At 46.2% G+C, this 20,183-nt stretch overlaps 1 protein-coding gene across 1 annotated transcript in view; it reads left to right on the top strand.

The window, feature by feature from the left end:
* Window positions 1–20,183, top strand: part of LOC311102000 (roundabout homolog 1-like) — a gene marked incomplete at its 3' end in the record, with an annotated part of 517,698 nt that overhangs the window by 26,833 nt on the left and 470,682 nt on the right. Inside the window, exon 2 of the mRNA XM_084143224.1 lies at window positions 3,910–4,236. Coding sequence (XP_083999350.1) covers window positions 3,910–4,236 — 327 coding nt within the window. The remainder of the gene's footprint in view (window positions 1–3,909; window positions 4,237–20,183) is intronic.

Here is a 20,183-nt window from a genome sequence, read left to right as displayed (position 1 = left end):
GCACAGCTAGCACTGCGATGCAGTGCCTTAGACCACTGCGCCACAACATCTGACAACTGTTTCCTATCTTGATCAAGCCCCTGTAGTAAAAAGACCAAAGAGGAGGCAGTGGGTCATCCCTTCCCTCATATCATCCCTTCTTTATCTCTCTCCTCTGGTCCTGTTTGTTTACTACCTGGTCTGTGCTTTAGTTGAGGAGTTGATGACTGGCTGCTCGGCCCAGATCGCCACGCCACGGTAGGGGTGAAAAGTAATGGAGGTGTTATTGCCGAGCAGGGGAAAGACAGGCGTTTGATTGGAACGTGTGCCCTGAGACCCTGTGAAGTGCACTCGCCTCAGCTCAGAGAGCACTTGATTGCACAGCACCCTTAAGAGGGCAACAGAAAGCCCATTTACCATCAAGTGAGTGAGAAAGGAGAACCAATAGGATGAAGCAAATGTACTTTCTCTCTCTCCTGTGAGTCAGGAGGCTGGTGAGCTGTGTGGTGGCTGATGGGAAGACGCATTAGCCTTTCACTTTGATCCTCTCTGTTTCTGGGTCCAGCTGGGGCTGGGGGCATTGCACAGGGAGGAGGGGAGCCAGGGGACCGTGATGCTGGGGGACATCACAGTGTGTTTGTGTGTGTAAGTGCACTTGCGTGTATGTGTGTGTGTGTGCCTGTGTGTGTGTTTGTGTGTGTTCACTGGGGTTACTCAGCTGTGTCAGAGGGCATCATTTCACAGGTGTTAAATCTTTAGCAATTTTCCTATCAACCATTTCATTTACATGTAGATGGATGGATTAATTGCGGTAGCATCAGTTTTACTACTTTATGAATATATAGTAGCCTAACCATCCTCCTCTAGACAGGAAGGTCAGTCTGACCAGTCACGTTTGCCCCTTCCATCTACATAGCTCTGGTTTGCCTGGCAGGGAAAGGACAATTGTGGATGCATCTGCTGTGTAAATGTCCACAGGAAACAGGAGAGCAGATGGAGACTCAAGGTTTAAGTAATTAGAAGGCAGTAGATTGGAAAACAAATTGGATTAAAATAAATTAGATTTATATAAATCGAATCGAGTCACCACAGATTCAGCGTGGCGCCTGGGCATTGGTTTGGGTGTAAAGCTACTGTGGACCCAGTGGATTGTGGGGGAAGCAGATGCTCCAATGAGATAGGAATGAATGTGTTGTTGACACTCCATCTGGGAGAGAGGGTCTCCAAGTCCTTATCGCAACCCTCCATTTAACTATGTCATCATGTTAATTAGTACGTCATTCATTAACTCACTTAGCGCCACAATATTAACCTGAACCCATACCCCCCAACACTGTCAGAGACACTGGCTGCAGGGCTAGTCTGAATTTGTGCTTACCTTCCCAAATACTGCCAATGGAGGAAGACTTGGGAAAAACAAGCGAACGAGAGGCAGGGGAGAGTAGTTCCATTATTGAATAGAAAAAGCAAATGGCTGGCAACATGGATTTTCTCATTTCACAACCAATAGCAGATGTATAGTGGAGCAGCTACACAAATCCATGGAGATTAGATCAATGGAAGATGGACACCAGGAGCTGATTGTGCCTCCCTGCCCCCTCCCCTACAAGCCCCTGTCTGTGGCCCCACTTAGGCCCTGGACACCAGGCCTGATCGCTAATCAATGACAGGGAAATGGAGGGAATTAGCCCAAATTAGGTGGAGAGAGGAACAGACAACGGCCCTGTTCTGGGGTCAATGCGCTACTGTCTGATCTGCCTGACCGCTGCTAAGAGGAACACACACACAGGTTTTTTAAAAGTGTTTTATTGCTGACTGGTAGGTTTCTCCCTCAGTGTGTCCTTGTAGCAGGGGACCATGTTGGGGTACAGTGCGTCCCCTACCCCCAGGGTACGAGGTGGGACAGAGAGTTGAACATGTGCCCACCCAGCTTAACAAAGAGCTAAAAACCTACTGCTGTGCTGTGACTACTGTATGTCTAAGTCCCATACTGCAGTTAGCCCTGACACAGGCAGGCAGGCAGGCAGGCAGGCAGGCAGGCAGGCTGGCAGGCAGGCAGGCAGGCTGGCTGGCTGGCTGGCTGGCTGGCTGGCTGGCTGGCTGGCAGGCAGGCAGGCAGGCAGGCAGGCAGGCAGGCAGGCAGCTCCTCTATACAGGACCTCAGCCACTCACACCTACACTACCGCCCCAGGGAAGGGCAAAGCCTTGTACCCACACACACCTGACACTGCAGTCTTATACTGAACACTGCCAATCACCATCCTTTCTGCGACACCAAGACTATTAACTGCAGTGTATTACGCTATATGTTTCATTGACTGGGAGGTGGCACGCAACAATACATCCTTCATTTATTCATCAACATTTTGCTGCCAGAAGACAGAGGACAATACTAACTAAATAGTTGTCAGAGTAAAGCCCTCTTCATACTGCTCCAGGCCTGCATGTGTGACGGTTTGGTGTTGGATCAAACTCTTTTGTCTGGAGCTTTTGCGGGGCCTCAGTGATGTAAATGTGGCCTCTGGTGTCCTATCTGCACGGTTAAGACTTGGTCACAGAGAGACACACATGGCACTGAGACTGGGCTGGGGCAGCATTATCATAGTGGCCAGACTCACAATCCTGGCCCAGTGTTAGCTCCACTATAAAGACCCTGGCTGGCCCAGTGTTAGACTCACAATAAAGACCCTGGCTGGCCCAGTGTTAGCTCCACTATAAAGGAACAGGCCATGTTCTGAACCTCAGGGGAATAGCATTTTAACAGACCCAGCCCTGGCCCCAGACCCAGCCTACTGAACAGTCACATTACACAGAGACAGACCTCTGTGTGTGTGTGTTTGTATATGTGTGTGTAGCTGGGGTTCAGATGTATGCTGTCTCCACGCCTCCATACTCTGTTCACCCTTGGGTCCAATTACCCAGGAGGCCTTAAATGTATGTTAGAGAGGGGCAGGTGGCTGGTGTTGGACTGGTGGTTGGACTGGTGATTGGACTGGGGTGAACTGGTGGGTGAACTGGTGGTTGGACTGGTGATTGGACTGGGGTGAACTGGTGGTTGGACTGGTTGTTGAACTGGTGGTTGGACTGGGGTGAACTGGTGGTTGGACTGGTTGTTGAACTGGTGGTTGGACTGGGGTGAACTGGTGGTTGGACTGGGGTGAACTGGTGGTTGGACTGGGGTGAACTGGTGGTTGAACTGGTGGTTGGACTGGGGTGAACTGGTGGTTGGACTGGGGTGAACTGGTGGTTGAACTGGTGGTTGGACTGGGGTGAACTGGTGGTTGGACTGGTGGTTGAACTGGGGTGAACTGGTGATTGGACTGGTGATTGGACTGGGGTGAACTGGTGGTTGGACTGGTTGTTGAACTGGTGGTTGGACTGGGGTGAACTGGTGGTTGGACTGGTTGTTGAACTGGTGGTTGGACTGGGGTGAACTGGTGGTTGGACTGGGGTGAACTGGTGGTTGAACTGGTGGTTGGACTGGGGTGAACTGGTGGTTGGACTGGTGGTTGAACTGGGGTGAACTGGTGATTGGACTGGTGGTTGGACTGGGGTGAACTGGTGGTTGAACTGGTGGTTGGACTGGGGTGAACTGGTGGTTGGACTGGTGGTTGAACTGGGGTGAACTGGTGATTGGACTGGTGATTGGACTGGGGGGAACTGGTGGTTGGACTGGTGGATGGAGCCCTGTCCTATCAACTGATGAGGTGGAAAGACAGAACAAACAAGCAGAAGCACCTATAGCTATACTAATTGAATGGATGCTAATAGGACCATCGTCAATAGTCTCTTACTGCCTCTAAGTGATGTTTATATGAGAGAGTTGAGAATGCTAGAACTAGTTTAAGGAAAAGAGTGAGCTGTTAAAAGCATCTACTGTTCATGTAATGCTGTTCCTCATCTCCTCTCTCTTTCCTCTTCTCTTCCCAGGGTCCCGTCTGCGCCAGGAGGACTCCCCACCCCGGATCGTGGAGCACCCCTCTGACCTGATCGTGTCCAAGGGGGAGCCGGCCACCCTCAACTGCAAGGCGGAGGGGAGGCCCAGCCCCACGGTGGAGTGGTACAAGGACGGGGAGCGGGTGGAAACGGACAAAGACGACCCGCGGTCTCACCGAATGCTCCTTCCCAGCGGCTCCCTCTTCTTCCTACGTATTGTCCACGGACGACGCTCCAAACCGGATGAGGGCTCCTACGTCTGCGTCGCCCGCAACTACCTGGGAGAAGCCATCAGTCGCAATGCATCGTTGGAAGTAGCATGTGAGTCAACAACTACCTACATTACATTCTGTTATTTTTATCAGTCGTCCTCTTAGGTTATTTATGTTGATCTCCATGTTTTTTTTTGGTGTAGAATGATTTTCCATACCAACCTTACTGATGGAAAAGGCAGCCTCAGACATTGTTTGTCCCTTGCTCTCCAGAAGGAATGACTGGGTTTATGTTTAAAGCCTCAAGACAGACCGATACATGAAACATTATCTTGTTGTTGGACATTGTGGTTTTCTGCCGACATTTAATAATGCTATTATTTCAGAAGAACACAATTTGTCTTTGCGAACTACAGGAAATTGCACTGTGTTTGTTCAGAAATAAATTCAAGCCGAGTAAATCAGAGTACCTTTAATAGACTGAATAGACTCTGTAATTACATGACATGCTAGTGTTTATTCTGTCTGGCTTTAGAAGTCATGCTGTTTCTCAGTGACTGAAAGAGCTGGAGAAGTCCTCTATGTCATAGCCTGCATTAAACCCAAGCTAAGAGCGGGTGAGGTCTACTTTCAAGAGAATGTTTGATCTGTGCTTTCGTTGTTTTTTGGCATATCTTTTGAAGAGATGATTCTACAGAATTGTGTTGTATTTTGAGTGAGTAGACATAACTGTGGGGATAGGATAGAGGTTCTAGCCCAGGGGAGGGATCATGGTGTTTGAGGTCTATGAGGGTTAGTGAGAGATCCTGGCAGGCCTTTGAGTCGGACTTGTCCAACTGTCAGACTACAGTGAGCTGGATGATGTCAGGGCAGAGCTATCGCAGAGGGATAATGGGTTGGAGGGTGGAGCGACAGCCACAGATGAAAGCTCCTGATGGACATTTGACACGGGCTGCCAGGGCTGTGCTGGAAGACACTGACTGGCAGGCTGCTGCTGCTGACCCAAACATCAGCTTACCTTTGAAGATGAGCCCCCACCCCACCACCCCACCCCCCGGGTCTAAGCACGGTTCCCATGGAGGGGCTCCTGTCTAGTCTCACAGAGGCCCTCAGGGGCCACACACCCTCTGGGCTCTGTGTAAGGTTCCAGGGCTGACGGTTCCTTCATTTAACTCTCTGGAATATTTCTGTTTGTTCTGCACCCTGCCTTTACACACCGAGACCTAGCCTGTGTTTTAGTAACTAATTGTATTAATTTACAGTGAGGGGAAAAAAGTATTTGATCCCCTGCTGATTTTGTACGTTTGCCCACTGACAAAGACATGATCAGTCTATAATTTTAATGGTAGGTTTATTTGAACAGTGAGAGACAGAATAACCACAAAAAAATCCAGAAAAACACATGTCAAAAATGTTATAAATTGATTTGCATTTTAATGAGGGAAATAAGTATTTGATCCCTCTGCAAAACATGACTTAGTACTTGGTGGCAAAACCCTTATTGGCAATCACAGAGGTCAGACGTTTCTTGTAGTTGGCCACCAGGTTTGCACACATCTCAGGAGGGAGTTTGTCCCACTCTTTGCAGATCTTCTCCAAGTCATTAAGGTTTCGAGACTGACGTTTGGCAACTCGAACCTTCAGCTCCCTCCACAGATTTTCTATGGGATTAAGGTCTGGAGACTGGCTAGGCCACTCCAGGACCTTAATGTGCTTCCTCTTGAGCCACTCCTTTGTTGCCTTGGCTGTGTGTTTTGGGTCATTGTCATGCTGGAATACCCATCCACGACCCATTTTCAATGCCCTGGCTGAGGGAAGGAGGTTCTCACCCAAGATTTGACGGTACATGGCCCCGTCCATCGTCCCTTTGATGCGGTGAAGTTGTCCTGTCCCCTTAGAAGAAAAACACCCGCAAAGCATAATGTTTCCACCTCCATGTTTGACGGTGGGGATGGTGTTCTTGAGGTCATAGGTAGCAGTCCTCCTCCTCCAAACACGGCTAGTTGAGTTGATGCCAAATAACTCCATTTTGGTCTCATCTGACCACAACACTTTCACGCAGTTCTCCTCTGAATCATTCAGATGTTCATTGGCAAACTTCAGACGGGCCTGTATATGTGCTTTCTTGAGCAGGGGGACATTGCAGGCGCTGCAGGATTTCAGTCCTTCACGGCGTAGTGTGTTACCAATTGTCTTCTTGGTGAATATGGTCCCAGCTGCCTTGAGATCATTGACAAGATCCTCCCGTGTAGTTCTGGGCTGATTCCTCACCGTTCTCATGATCATTGCCACTCCACAAGGTGAGATCTTGCATGGAGCCCCAGGCCGAGGGAGATTAACAGTTATTTTGTGTTTCTTCCATTTGCGAATAATCACACAAACTGTTGTCACCTTCTCACCAAGCTGCTTGGCAATGGTGTTGTAGCCCACTCCAGCCTTGTGTAGGTCTACAATATTGTCCTTCACATCCTTGGAGAGCTCTTTGGTCTTGGCCATGGTGGAGAGTTTGGAATCTGATTGATTGATTGCTTCTGTGGACAGGTGTCTTTTATAGAGGTAACAAACTGAGATTAGGAGCACTCCCTTTAAGAGTGTGCTCCTAATCTCAGCTCGTTACCTGTATAAAAGACACCTGGGAGCCAGAAATCTTTCTGATTGAGAGGGGGTCAAATACTTATTTCCCTCATTAAAATGCTAATCAATTCATAACATTTTTGACATGCGTTTTTCTTGATTTTTTTGTTGTTATTCTGTCTCTCACTGTTCAAATAAACCTACCATTAAAATTATAGACTGCTCATTTATTTGTCAGTGGGCAAACGTACAAAATCAGCAGGGGATCAAATACTTTTTTCCCTCACTGTAATTTGGACCCTTCTTCCACTTGCTGTGCATAGGGCAGGAAAGAGTGAGTTGGGCTGCCAGGTTTCAGGTCATTAGAAGTGAAACAGTATTGGACTGGGGCCGTAGGGGAATTGGCTGGACTGGCAGCTTAAGTGAGAGGAGCCTTTCATGAAGTCTGCTCCCCCAGTTGATCAATACAAAGAGCTTTTTATGCATTGTTATCCATCCATCTTGGAACAGGGGAATGATGATACATAAATGAAATGAATAGTTAAAAGAGCTTATGTGGACGACAATTGTGTATGGTTTCCTTCCGGGGCCTGTTATCTTGTGTGTGTGTGTGTGTGTGTGTGTGTGTGTGTGTGTGTGTTTGAGGAATATGGACCTTATAGTTTCTGGGGTGATTATGTTGACCAGTGATGGTAGCTATGGGGAGGGGGTGTTAAGGAAATGGACTGTGTGAATCTTGGGGTTGGTTGCCGGGGCCAACCGGCTGCCAATTGGCCCCTCCCCCGGGCTTCCCAGAAGCACCCAGGTGCTAACAGTGTGACAGTAGCTTGATCTATCGATCGCTGTAAGAGGCCTCTTCCAGCCTAAATAAAAATTCATCAACATTTTATGAAGGATCCAGATTATTATTTTCATTTTTTCCCTGTTTCTACTCTCTCTCTCTCTCTCTCTCTCTCTCTCTCTCTGTCTCTCTCTCTCTCTCTCTCTCTCTGTCTCTCTCTCTCGCTCTGTCTGTCTCTCTCTCTCTCTCTCTCTCTCTGTCTCTCTCTGTCTCTCTCTCTCTCTCTCTCTCTCTCTCTCTCTCTCTCTCTCTCTCTCTCTCTATGTCTCTCTCTCTCTCTCTCTCTCTCTCTCTGTCTCTCTCTCTCTCTCTCTCTCTCTCTCTCTCTCTCTCTCTCTCTCTGTCACTCTCTCTCTCTCTCTCTCTCTCACTGTCTCTCTCTCTCTCTCTCTCTCTATGTCTCTCTCTCTCTCTCTCTCTCTCTTTCTCTCTCTCTCTGTCTCTCTCTGTCTCTCTCTCTCTCTCTCTCTCTCTCTCTCTCTCTCTCTCTCTCTCTCTCTCTCTCTCTCTCTCTCTCTCTCTCTCTCTCTCTCTCTCTCTCCTCTCTCTCTCTCAGGCTTGGGCGGCCAAGGGGGATTTAAATGAGGTGTTGAACGTTTAGTGGCTCAGAGGTGAGGGGTCAGGGGTTATAGGTTCAGCAGAAGAGGGGATAAGGAAAGGCCAGAGAGAGGAAAGCATAGGAGCACTGATATGATGGACAATGATGGGGTCCAGGCTTTCTTCATTCTCTGGCTGCTAACTAGAGCCAGGTCTTATAGGAGGAGGAGGGTGCTGAGAGGTGATTTGGGGGTCTACTAAATCCAATTGCAGGGGCTTACAGCAGTGATTAGGGTTATCAGCTCCTTCCATCCCTACTGTGCTACTAACCTTGCTGCCAATCGCATTAGCACACATTTAATCCATGTAAAATCAGTTGTGTTTATATGTGATGTCCCCCCCCACCCACCTCCCCCTTAGACCCACCTTTGACCCCCTCTTCCCCCGTATTGAGCCTACCTCTGCCACCCTCTCCCCCCCTCTCTCTCCCACCTCTACCAACTTCTCTCACGAGTGGTTGAGCAGGACCCCGGTGAGATAATTGAATTGCAGCTCTGAAACAGATTGAAGACAGTGTCTGCTGGGTCGAGGAGCACTGTTGAGCTCTGGACACCACACTGAGCTCCACTCACTGAACACCACCACCACCAACTGCTGCAGAAGAGGGAAGAGAGGGAAGAGTGGGAGGAGAGGAAGAGTGGGAGGAGAGGAAGAGGGGGAGGAGAGGAAGAGTGGGAGGAGAGGAAGAGTGGGAGGAGAGGAAGAGGGGGAGGAGAGGAAGAGGGGGAGGCGAGGAAGAGGGGGAGGCGAGGAAGAGGGGCAGAAGAGGAAGAGGGGGAAGAGGGGGAGGAGAGGAAGAGGGGGAAGAGGGGGAGGAGAGGAAGAGGGGGAGGCGAGGAAGAGAGGGAAGAGGGGAAGAGAGGAAGAGGGGGAGGAGAGGAAGAGGGGGAGGAGAGGAAGAGAGGGAAGAGGGGAAGAGAGGAAGAGGGGGAGGAGAGGAAGAGGGGGAAGAGGAGGAAGAGTTATCATTGCATATTTATTGTTACATCTATTTATAGCAACTTTTATATGTAAAAATCATGTTCTATTTATTTGAAAACAATGAAAGTATTATTGTTTTTGTTGCCATAGAAAACTCACTTGTCTGTAGTGTCCATCTGTCCTACAGGAATGACAAACCTGTTTTGAGTGAGCCAAGGACAACTGTAGAGGGGTTCCCTGGATCAAAACAAATGTGGTAAAGTAGAAGTAGATGGGAATTTATAAACATTGTGGAATTGATCCTATGTCACTTTTTAAGTAGCCTGATGATTTCTTTGAATTAACATACTTTGATGAATTAACGCTACCTTATGTTATGGAGAATATTAAGTGTCATTTAGAATGTGTTGATTTTTATTGGTTAACTATTTTTGGTTGCTATGGCTACTTAAGGCCTGGGGTAAAGCTCCTCCAGGCAGACCATGATGGACCATTGTAGCATAATAAAACACTTAAGTCATTTTTATGTTATGTTCTGTTTTTGTCCTGCACTGTAAAAATACCTACCTGGATTTTGGAACTCCACAAACTGTAAAAAAACAACTATGGTGACTATGTACCGCTGCCTCCACTCCAATGCTTTTAAGCCTCCAACTGCTGGGTCAACCTTACACGTCACTCGTATTAAATATTACCCAATGAACACACACTGCTACATTACTCATAGATAGACGAACTGGCTTGCTTTTCCTTTTGCCTATAGATATGCAATAATGATACAGTACACTGGCTGAAAGGGTGCACCAGATTTCATTATGGCTTTTCTTTCAGTGTCTTACACTTTAGGTTATTAGCAGAAAGAGGCTGTAAGTTGGCGCCTGCAGGATATCTTAGCGCTCTGCTTTTGTTAATCTAATGCTGCCTGACATGCTTCCACAGACTGACTCCAGGCCTGCTCCACTGCATGTATCTCACCACAGACTGACTCCAGGCCTGCTCCACTGCATGTATCTCACCACAGACTGACTCCAGGCCTGCTCCACTGCATGTATCTCACCACAGACTGACTCCAGGCCTGCTCCACTGCATGTATCTCACCACAGACTGACTCCAGGCCTGCTCCACTGCATGTATCTCACCACAGACTGACTCCAGGCCTGCTCCACTGCATGTATCTCACCACAGACTGACTCCAGGCCTGCTCCACTGCATGTATCTCACCACAGACTGACTCCAGGCCTGCTCCACTGCATGTATCTCACCACAGACTGACTCCAGGCCTGCTCCACTGCATGTATCTCACCACAGACTGACTCCAGGCCTGCTCCACTGCATGTATCTCACCACTGCAGATAAGAGAGGGATGCGTTCCCAGTCCCACTTTTCTCTCTTTTCAACGTAAACTGGGTCAATGAGCAGGTTCATAAATCATATTGATGCTGGTGTCAGAGCAGCGCTAGCCCCAGTCACTGCGCTGAATACATTTGCTAGCGCGGTGGAGATACGTGTGTGTATATATAAATGTGACAAGATGCACCTGGGGCAATGAGATCCCCAGGAAAAGGTTAATTAGCCCCTATCTCTTCAGGTGGAGAGACGCTCGTATGGAGCACCGCTCCAGATACACACGTAGGATAAACGGTTGTACTTTTAATTGAGTGTCGGATGTGACTCAAGCATTCTGGTGTGTGTGTGTGTGTGTGTGTGTGTGTGTGTGTGTGTGTGTGTGTGGACGTGTTTAACTATTCTTGTGGGGACATTTTTTTGTTGTTGACCAACTGGGGACATTTTGTTAGTCCCAACGAGGTCAAATGCTATTTCTAGGGGGTTTAGGTTAGAATTAGTGTTAGGGTTAGAATTACGTTAAGGGTTAGGGTTAGGAGCTAGGGTTAGGTTTAGGGTTAGGGTTAGGAGCTAGGGTTAGGTTTAGGGTTAGGGTTAAGGTTAGGTTTTTGGGTTAGGGTTAAGGTTGTACTCGGTCTCGGACAGTGAGGACTCGTAATGTATTCCCAAGTGGGATAAATTAGTACTTGGTCTCGGACAGTGAGGACTCGTAATGTATTCCCAAGTGGGATAAATTAGTACTTGGTCTCGGACAGTGAGGACTCGTAATGTATTCCCAAGACCAGCCGAGACCAGTGGAGTAAAAAACATTTATCAGCTTCCATTCAATCAAAGCATAAAACCGCTTCGCCAGGCCAAATACATACTCCTTTCTTGAAACATGAATATCTTAACAGCCTTTATATCTATTATAGACATGTTTGATCAGTGGCGAACCAATAGGCCTTCAGTGTGTGACAGGTTTGTGATTCTGAAAGGACAGCAACCATAATACCAGCACACTAATGTAGGAGTGTGCACTTTTAAGGGCTAGTGGTGTAGCGGAGGGTATACGCAGGTATAAACCATATAACCACTTTTGTTTCAGTGGGCATTGCGTAAACTCACTTCTTAATCTCCACTGATGCGTATCGAAGTAGTGTACACTCTAAAACGAAAAGGTTCCTGGAGTATCCTCTAGGGGTTCTTCAAATTGAAACTGTGGAGGAACCCCTATAAGTTCTTTGAAGAACTTTTTAAAAAAAACTTTTAATGGATCCTCAAAGAACCTTGTGAATAACCTTTTGGGGTAAATTTTTGAAGTACCCCCCTATTATTATTATTATTAATTAATAACAATAACACAATATTTTAGTTGTCAGTGTTTATTATGATTTTAGTGGCAAAGCAGAATAAAAAATTTAAAAATATGAGGTAAACATCCAGCAGAGCCCCAAGTCCAATGGGTATATCCTCTGGCGTGTTGATGTTAATGTGTTGTTGTTCTCCATATCCATAGCCAGAATGATTTTTCAGTGCATTGTGATTGAACAAGTTTCCTGTTATATTCATCAGAGGTGTAGGGAGGGTGAAGTCTGTGAATCCCCAAAATAGTAATTATACAGATGTTTAACAAAACATGCACACGACAGTATTCATACCTTGTTTTTTGTGGTAAATGTGAATGAACAATTCAGTCATCTGCACCCAATACAGCTAGCCTTCAACATATTCTTATCTTACCTCTTTGATGATTGATATCCATTGAATTGTGTCCATTTTCTGTTTTGGAAGGATTTGCACAAATATGAAAAGATAGATGTTATCATAATAAAACAATATCAATTTAGATCATATAAGGGACAAACCTTACCTTAAATTGAGGAGATCTTTACATTGTTCAGTTAAGTGCCTGCACCTGCTGTCCTTTCAAATTGAAATCCAAGTGTTTCCGTTGGGCAGTTAGGTTCCTGCAAGAACCCCCACCAACTAAGGAGGTTATTCGATGAACCCCACCTCCTATGGGGTTCTTAGAAGAACCTTTTGGGGGCAATTTTCCATGCCAAGAACCCTAATATTCTTCGAAGAACTTTGAGGATCTTAGAAGAACCCTTGTTGAACCCCTAATTTTTAGAGTGTAGTGGAGGTATACGACTTATCAATGATGTAGTACAATAGAGAAATCATGCACAAAGTAGCCTACACAATCGCAAAGCACGTGAAATATATTCACATGCGCGCCGCTCACACAGCCTAGTTTCAGCAGAAAATCTTCTGCAGGCAGCAATAGTGTGCAGCTCTCAACTGGTTTTGGCATCGGTAGCCGGTAGGGTAGGAAATACGTTTCAACTTATCTACCAGTAAATGCTAACTAAGGCATCAATGGGTATGCAAACCAGGTATTGAAAATGTTTAGTCTGAAGTGTTGGTTAGTAGACTATTTGTGATTCGCAATTGTCATCATGCGCTGTTTGCATGAGGGGCATAGACATGGATGGGCCTGGGTCGACATTGTCCCACCCACTGGGGAGCCAGGATCTGACAGGCCCATCCACTGGGGAGCCAGGATCTGACAGGCCCACCCACTGGGGAGCCAGGATCTGACAGGCCCACCCATTGGGGAGCCAGGATCTGACAGGCCCACCCATTGGGGAGCCAGGATCTGACAGGCCCACCCATTGGGGAGTCAGGATCTGACAGGCCCACCCATTGGGGAGTCAGGATCTGACAGGCCCACCCACTGGGGAGCCAGGATCTGACAGGCCCATCCACTGGGGAGCCAGGATCTGACAGGCCCACCCACTGGGGAGTCAGGATCTGACAGGCCCACCCATTGGGGAGTCAGGATCTGACAGGCCCACCCATTGGGGAGCCAGGATCTGACAGGCCCACCCATTGGGGAGTCAGGATCTGACAGGCCCATCCATTGGGGAGCCAGGATCTGACAGGCCCACCCATTGGGGAGTCAGGATCTGACAGGCTCACCCATTGGGGAGCCAGGATCTCACATTTGTATATTTTTTCTATAAAATAAAGTGGGATTTTGAGAGTGAAAATCTAAAACTCATAAAAACACAGGAAAATCTAGGACTTTTCACACAGGGTGCCTTTCCTTCGCTGGGCGGTCTGTTTGGAAACTTTTTGGCAAAATTAGAGTATACTCCACCTTTCCTTAGTATACCCACTTCTCCAAGCACCACTACACCACTGCATAGGGCCGATGGAAAGAAAGCAGTCACACAGCATGATATTAAAGGATAAGCAGTCCATCAACTCGGACATAATAAGCCGGTAGGTCCCAATCATAAGAATACAAAAACACAACCATTAAGCATTTCCCAATCGAAATGTACGACTATTTTCCCACTGCAAAAAACATTTCATGTTTAGCACACAAAGTAACCGGTGACCTGAAGTTTAAAGTGGAACTGACAGCGTTTTAACTACTTTGTAGATATAAAACAAACAGACAATCATAATATCAGTAAAAAATATCAAATTCCCAGTTTATGATACAAAACCAACTTTATGAGAGGTTTTAAAAATAGGTTATATTTGACCCAGCGTTTCATGACATACACTAAGGTATTGTTGGCAGAATAGATGGATGCAGTTTAATGCATGATTAATATAATTCACCAATACATTTTTTTGGTATTCCAAAACATATTGCTATAAGGTTGTAAATCACAGCTGGGCCTGGTACATTGTTTGCTGCCTCCATTCAGGATGCACTGTTTCAGTTTCAATGACTCAATATTCTGGACAAAAACGGACGAATGTAACTAATGCTGGGAATGTAGTCCCCTGTAGCTCAGTTGGTAGAGCATGGCGCTTGCAACGCCAGGGTTGTGGGTTCGTTTCCCACGGGGGGCCAGTATGAAAAATGAATGCACTCGCTAACTGTAAGTCGCTCTGGATAAGAGCGTCTGCTAAATATATATATATTTCTTTTTTTTATGTCAAAACAATCAAACTAGAAAGGGCAATGATCACAAGTCAGTCATAACATGGCTAATATTTTTTATTTTTTATATTTTTTTATTTAACCTTTATTTAACTAGGCAAGTCAGTTAATTAAGAACAAATTCATATTTACAATGACGGCCTACCAAAAGGCAAAAGGCCTCCTGCGGGGACAGGTGCTGGAATTAAAAATAAAAATATAGGACAAAGCACACATCACGACAAGAGAGACACCACAACACTACATAAAGACAGACACCACAACACTACATAAAGAGAGACACCACAACACTACATAAAGAGAGACCTAAGACAACAACATAGCATGGCAGCAACACATGACAACACAGCATGGTAGCAACACCACATGGCAACAACATGGTAGCAACACATCATGGCAGCAGCACAACATGGTAGCAGCACAAAACATGGTACAAACATTATTGGGCACAGACAACAGCACAAAGGCAAGAAGGTAGAGACAACAATACATCACGCGAAGCAGCCACAACTGTCAGTAAGAGTGTCAACGATTGAGTGTTTGAATGAAGAGATGGAGATAAAACTGTCCAGTTTGAGTTTTTTGCAGCTCGTTCCAGTCGCTAGCTGCAGCGAACTGAAAAGAGGAGCGACCCAGGGATGTGTGTGCTTTGGGGATCTTGAACAGAATGTGACTGGCAGAACGGGTGTTGTATGTGGAGGATGAGGGCTGCAGTAGGTATCTCAGACAGGGGGGAGTGAGGCCTAAGAGGGTTTAATAAATAAGCATAAACCAGTGGGTCTTGCGATGGGTATACAGAGATTACCAGTTTACAGAGGAGTATAGAGTGCAGTGATGTGTCCTATAAGGAGCATTGGTGGCAAATCTGATGGCCGAATGGTAAAGAACATCTAGCCACTCGAGAGCACCCTTACCTGCCGATCTATAAATTACGTTTCCGTAATCTAGCATGGGTAGGATGGTCATCTGAATCAGGGTTAGTTTGGCAGCTGAGGTGAAAGAGGAGCGATTACGATAGAGGAAACCAAGTCTAGATTTAACCTTAGCCTGCAGCTTTGATATGTGCTAAGAGAAGGACAGTGTACCGTCTACTCCCAAGTACTTGTATGAGGTGACTACCTCAAGCTCTAAACCCTCAGAGGTAGTAATCACACCGGTGGGGAGAGGGGCATTCTTCTTACCAAACCACTTACCTTTGTTTTGGAGGTGTTCAGAACAAGGTTAAGGGCAGAGAAAGCTTGTTGGACACTAAGAAAGCTTTGTTGTAGAGCGTTTAACACAAAATCCGGGGAGGGGCCAGCTCAGTAATAGGCTAGCATATCTATTTAGCAAGCTACAAACACGGAGCCTAACGTTAGCTAGATAGCTAGCTAGCTGCTAGGAGGATGTCATGCCATTGGAGGAGTGGGTGAGTGACTGACTGACTTTTTCCCCTCATATCGTATTTCGGCGGCTATACACATCTAGAGATGCAGGTGTCATTTGGTTAGCTAGCAAGAACTTAAACAACTGTTATCCAGTTAGCCAGAGTGAATTTGCGAACGCAAGAGATATTCTATCTACTCCGATTTCAGAGCACTCTCATGTGAGTGTCCCAGAGCGCAGAACAACTGATGAATTTACAACACACCTGGTGTCAGTAAACGTAGGCAAAAAAAGTAATAGTTAGTCAAGAACGCTCTAGATAACATGTAAACAGCCTAACCAGCTCTGCTATGGTGAGTAAAATGGTCAGAGTGAGGTGTTCTCTCATTTGAGTCTGGAAGTAACTAGCTAGCAAGCTAGCCAACTTTAGCCAGTTATCTTGGGTGCTTATTTGGAACAGGTATGAATTGGCAGGCAAGCAGCAGAAGGACGAGGAGGCTACAATTCCCCATTGTTTATCAGTGCAATTTGGACGGCCAACTAGCTGAAACGTTTGTGAGGGTTTATCCAATGTTCCTTTGTTGTAGTTTTAACTAATCTTGCTCTGGCTAGCATTAGTTGTTGATCTTGTTGTTGTTGATGTGCATACAGTGCATTCGGAAAGTATTCAGACCCCTTGACCTTTTCCACATTTTGTTATGTTACAGCCTCATTCTAAAATGGATTAAATTGTTTTTTCCCCTCATCAATCTACACACAATACCCCATAATAAAAAAGCAAAAACAGGTTTTCAGAAATTGTTGCAAAAAACTAAAAAATAATTAAATGAACTATCACATTTACATAAGTATTCAGACCCTTTTCTCAGTACTTTGTTGAAGCACCTTTGGCAGTGATTACAGCCTCGAGTCTTCTTGGGTATGACGCTACAAGCTTGGCACACCTGTATTTGGGGAGTTTATCCAATTCTTATCTGCAGATCCTCTCAAGCTCTGTCAGGTTGGATGGGGAGCGTCGCTGCACAGCTGTTTTCAGGTCTCTCCAGAGATGTTTGATTGGGTTCAAGTCGGGGCTCTGGCTGGGCCACTCAAGGACATTCAGAGACTTGTCCCGAAGCCACTCCTGCGTTGTCTTGGATATGTGCTTAGGGTCGTTGTCCTGTTTGAAGGTGAACCTTCGCCCCAGATTGAGGTCCTGCGCGCTCTGAAGCAGGTTTTCATCAAGGATCTCTCTGTACTTTGCTCCGTTCATCTTTCCCTCGATCCTGACTAGTCTCCCAGTCCCTGCCGCTGAAAAACATCCCCACAGCATGATGCTACCACCACCATGCTTCACCGTAGGGATGGTGACAGGTTTCCTCCAGATGTGACGCTTGGTATTCAGGCCAAAGAGTTGAATATTGGTTTCATCAGACCAGAGAATCTTGTTTGAGAGTCTTTAGGTGCCTTTTGGCAAACTCCAAGCGGGCTGTTATGTGCCTTTTACTGAGGAGTGGCTTCCGTCTGGCCACTCTACCATAAAGGCCTGATTGGTGGAGTGCTGCAGAGATGGTTGTCCTTCTGGAAGATTCTCCCATCTCCACAGAGGAACTCTGGAACTCTGTCAGAGTGACCATTGGGTTCTTGTTCACCTCCCTGACCAAGGCCCTTCTCCCCCGATTACTCAGTTTGACCGGGCAGCCAGCTCTAGGAAGAGTCTTGGTGGTTCCAAACTTTTTCAGTTTAAGAATGATGGAGGCCACTGTGTTCTTGGGGACCTTCAGTCCTGCAGACATTTTTGAGTACCCTTCCCCAGATCTGTGCCTACAGACAATTCCTTCGACCTCATGGCTTGGTTTTTGTTCTGACATAAACTGTCAACTGTGGGACCTTATATAGACAGGTGTGTGCCTTTCCAAATCATGTCCAATCAATTGAATTTACCACAGGTGGACTCCAATCAAGTTGTAGAAACATCTCAAGGATGATCAATTGAAACAGGATGCACCTGAGCTCAATATCGAGTCTCATAGCAAAGGGTCTGAATACTTATGTAAATAAGTTATTTCTGTTATATATTTTTTATGAATTTGCAAACATTTCGAAAAACCTGTTTTCACTTTTTCATTATGTGTTATTGTGTGTAAATTGATGAGGAAGAAAATGTATTTAATACATTTTAGAATAAGGCTGTAATGTAACAAAGTGGAAAAATCAGGGGGTCTGAATACTTTCTGAATGCACTGTAACTGAGGGAGAGAGAGCCTACCTTTTCATGGTTGTTTGATCAATAGGACTGTAAAGTTCCCAAATGTAAGAGGACTCCCGTGGTATTGACATATTTGCAGAAATCCATTCAGGTGTATTTTGTGGCTTTTGGCAAATGCGTTCTAATGATCTAAAGTCGCGCTGTTGCAACTGCCTGTAAACACACAGTCCGGTTCAAAGTGAATGAATCCAGGTCTGTGTGGCAAATTGCTTGTTTGTATAAAGGCCTACTGTAGCTCTGATCGGCTATAGTGCACTGGTCTGTGTAGACTCCGGTCCTGGACAAGACAGATATTTTTATTGGGTTTTATTTACTGCTGTGTTTATTAATAGTCCAAACGCACGGCCGCTTTCCCACTCTCTATATTACTATAGAATTTTCACATATGCCTTAGTATACGTAATTCCCAAACATTCTAAGAATGTATGAAGACGTGAAAATGACCGTATCTAAGTGGTCACTTGTCAGAAAATGTTTTTAAAAGTGTCATAGCCTTCCTGGGGGTGTATATGAACAGATGTCATGTTGCTAAAATGCTGTCAGTTCCACTTTAAATGCAACAATGTTTCACACACATAAGTTATTTTCAAAGAGATGGCTAACAACAGCAAGCGTGCTGCAATGAAAAACACTGTTCCACTTACGAGATGATGATCATTTGAAACGTAACTTTTTGTTGAAAGTTATTCTTGAAAAGGGAGAAAGAAGGTAACAAACTATCAACAACATCCTCTTTGATAACACCTGCTGTAGCCGCTGCAAACTAGCCAACAACAAAAGCTAGCTAGCTAGACCGCGGGAAAACTACTGCTCGCTATTGCGCAGTGACCTGTTGGCCTTCGAGAAGGCAGAAGTTTCCATACATTTTTGTAGAAAGGTCCCACCCTTTAAGTCAAAATGTGATTGGTTGATTCCACTGTCAGTTCAAAATGTGCCCTAATACAGTTGAATGGCAGATGCCTTTATCTAGCTTCTGATGGCCTAGTCAATGGCTGACTTAGCTAGCTAGACGTATCTCCCCAGAGACATCAAATAAAAATCCTGATTGGATAAAAAAAAAAAATATTCTGTTTTAACCATTTTCTTTCCGACAAAAACTGAAGAGATTAAATCAGAACATCATTATTATTGTATTATTATAATCATTATTTTATAAATCCTTAGCCCTTCTCTGAAGGTGTCGAAGGCCCATTGTTCCCCACTGTGTTTGGGTTAGTAATAATTTGTAGAGTGGCTCTATTTGCCCTTTAGCATGCATTTATTCACTATTTTGAATGTCTACAATCACGGTCTTGAATTGGACTCAAAATGTTCTGGTCTCGGTCTTGACTCGGTCTCGGACCACTTGTCCCCTTCCCGGTGTCGGTCTTGACTCAGTCTCGCCCCCATCCGGCCATGGTCTTGACTCGGACTCAATTTGCTCCGGTCTTGGTATTGAATGGGTCTCGCTTTAGCTGGTCTCGAACACAACACTGATGCCTAGCCTAAGTGAGTGTGTTGGGAGGCGGTTATGGTCCGGAGGGGGAGATGGGAAGAGAACTAGGAAGGGAGAAAGAGGACCAACTCTTTTTTTATTTTCTGCCTCATTCACTTGGTTTTGGTTTAAAAAATGCAAATGATGCAGGAACCAAACTGATGTCTTGGGTGTGTTCTAAATGCAGTTCGGAATGGGATTGGATGACTTTTAAAAAGGTCCTTTGATATTGTCTAATGTACCACTTCTGCAATTAAGTGAATCGTTAGGTAGCATTTGGTGCTCGTACAGCAAGGTAATTAGCAGGAAAATAGAGCTGGGAGAGAGAGAGAGAGGAGAGGAGCCAGGTGGGGGGTCAGACTAGGTGGGGGGTCAGACTAGGTGGGGGGTCAGACCAGGTGGGGGGTCAGAGTAGGTGGAGGGTCAGACTAGGTGGGGGGTCAGACTAGGTGGGGGGTCAGACTAGGTGGGGGGTCAGACTAGGTGGGGGGTCAGACCAGGTGGGGGGTCAGACTAGGTGGGGGGTCAGACCAGGTGGGGGGTCAGAGTAGGTGGAGGGTCAGACTAGGTGGGGGGTCAGACTAGGTGGGGGGTCAGACCAGGTGGGGGGTCAGACTAGGTTGGGGGTCAGACTAGGTGGGGGGACAGACCAGGTGGGGGGTCAGACTAGGTGGGGGTTCAGACTAGGTGGGGGGTCAGACTAGGTTGGAGGTCAGACCAGGTGGGGGGTCAGACTAGGTGGGGGT

The sequence above is a fragment of the Coregonus lavaretus genome, assembly GCF_964263955.1.
Source record: "Coregonus lavaretus genome assembly, chromosome: 26".
In the NCBI taxonomy this organism is placed as follows: domain Eukaryota; kingdom Metazoa; phylum Chordata; class Actinopteri; order Salmoniformes; family Salmonidae; genus Coregonus; species Coregonus lavaretus.
This window is presented reverse-complemented; position numbering and strand designations above follow the sequence as displayed.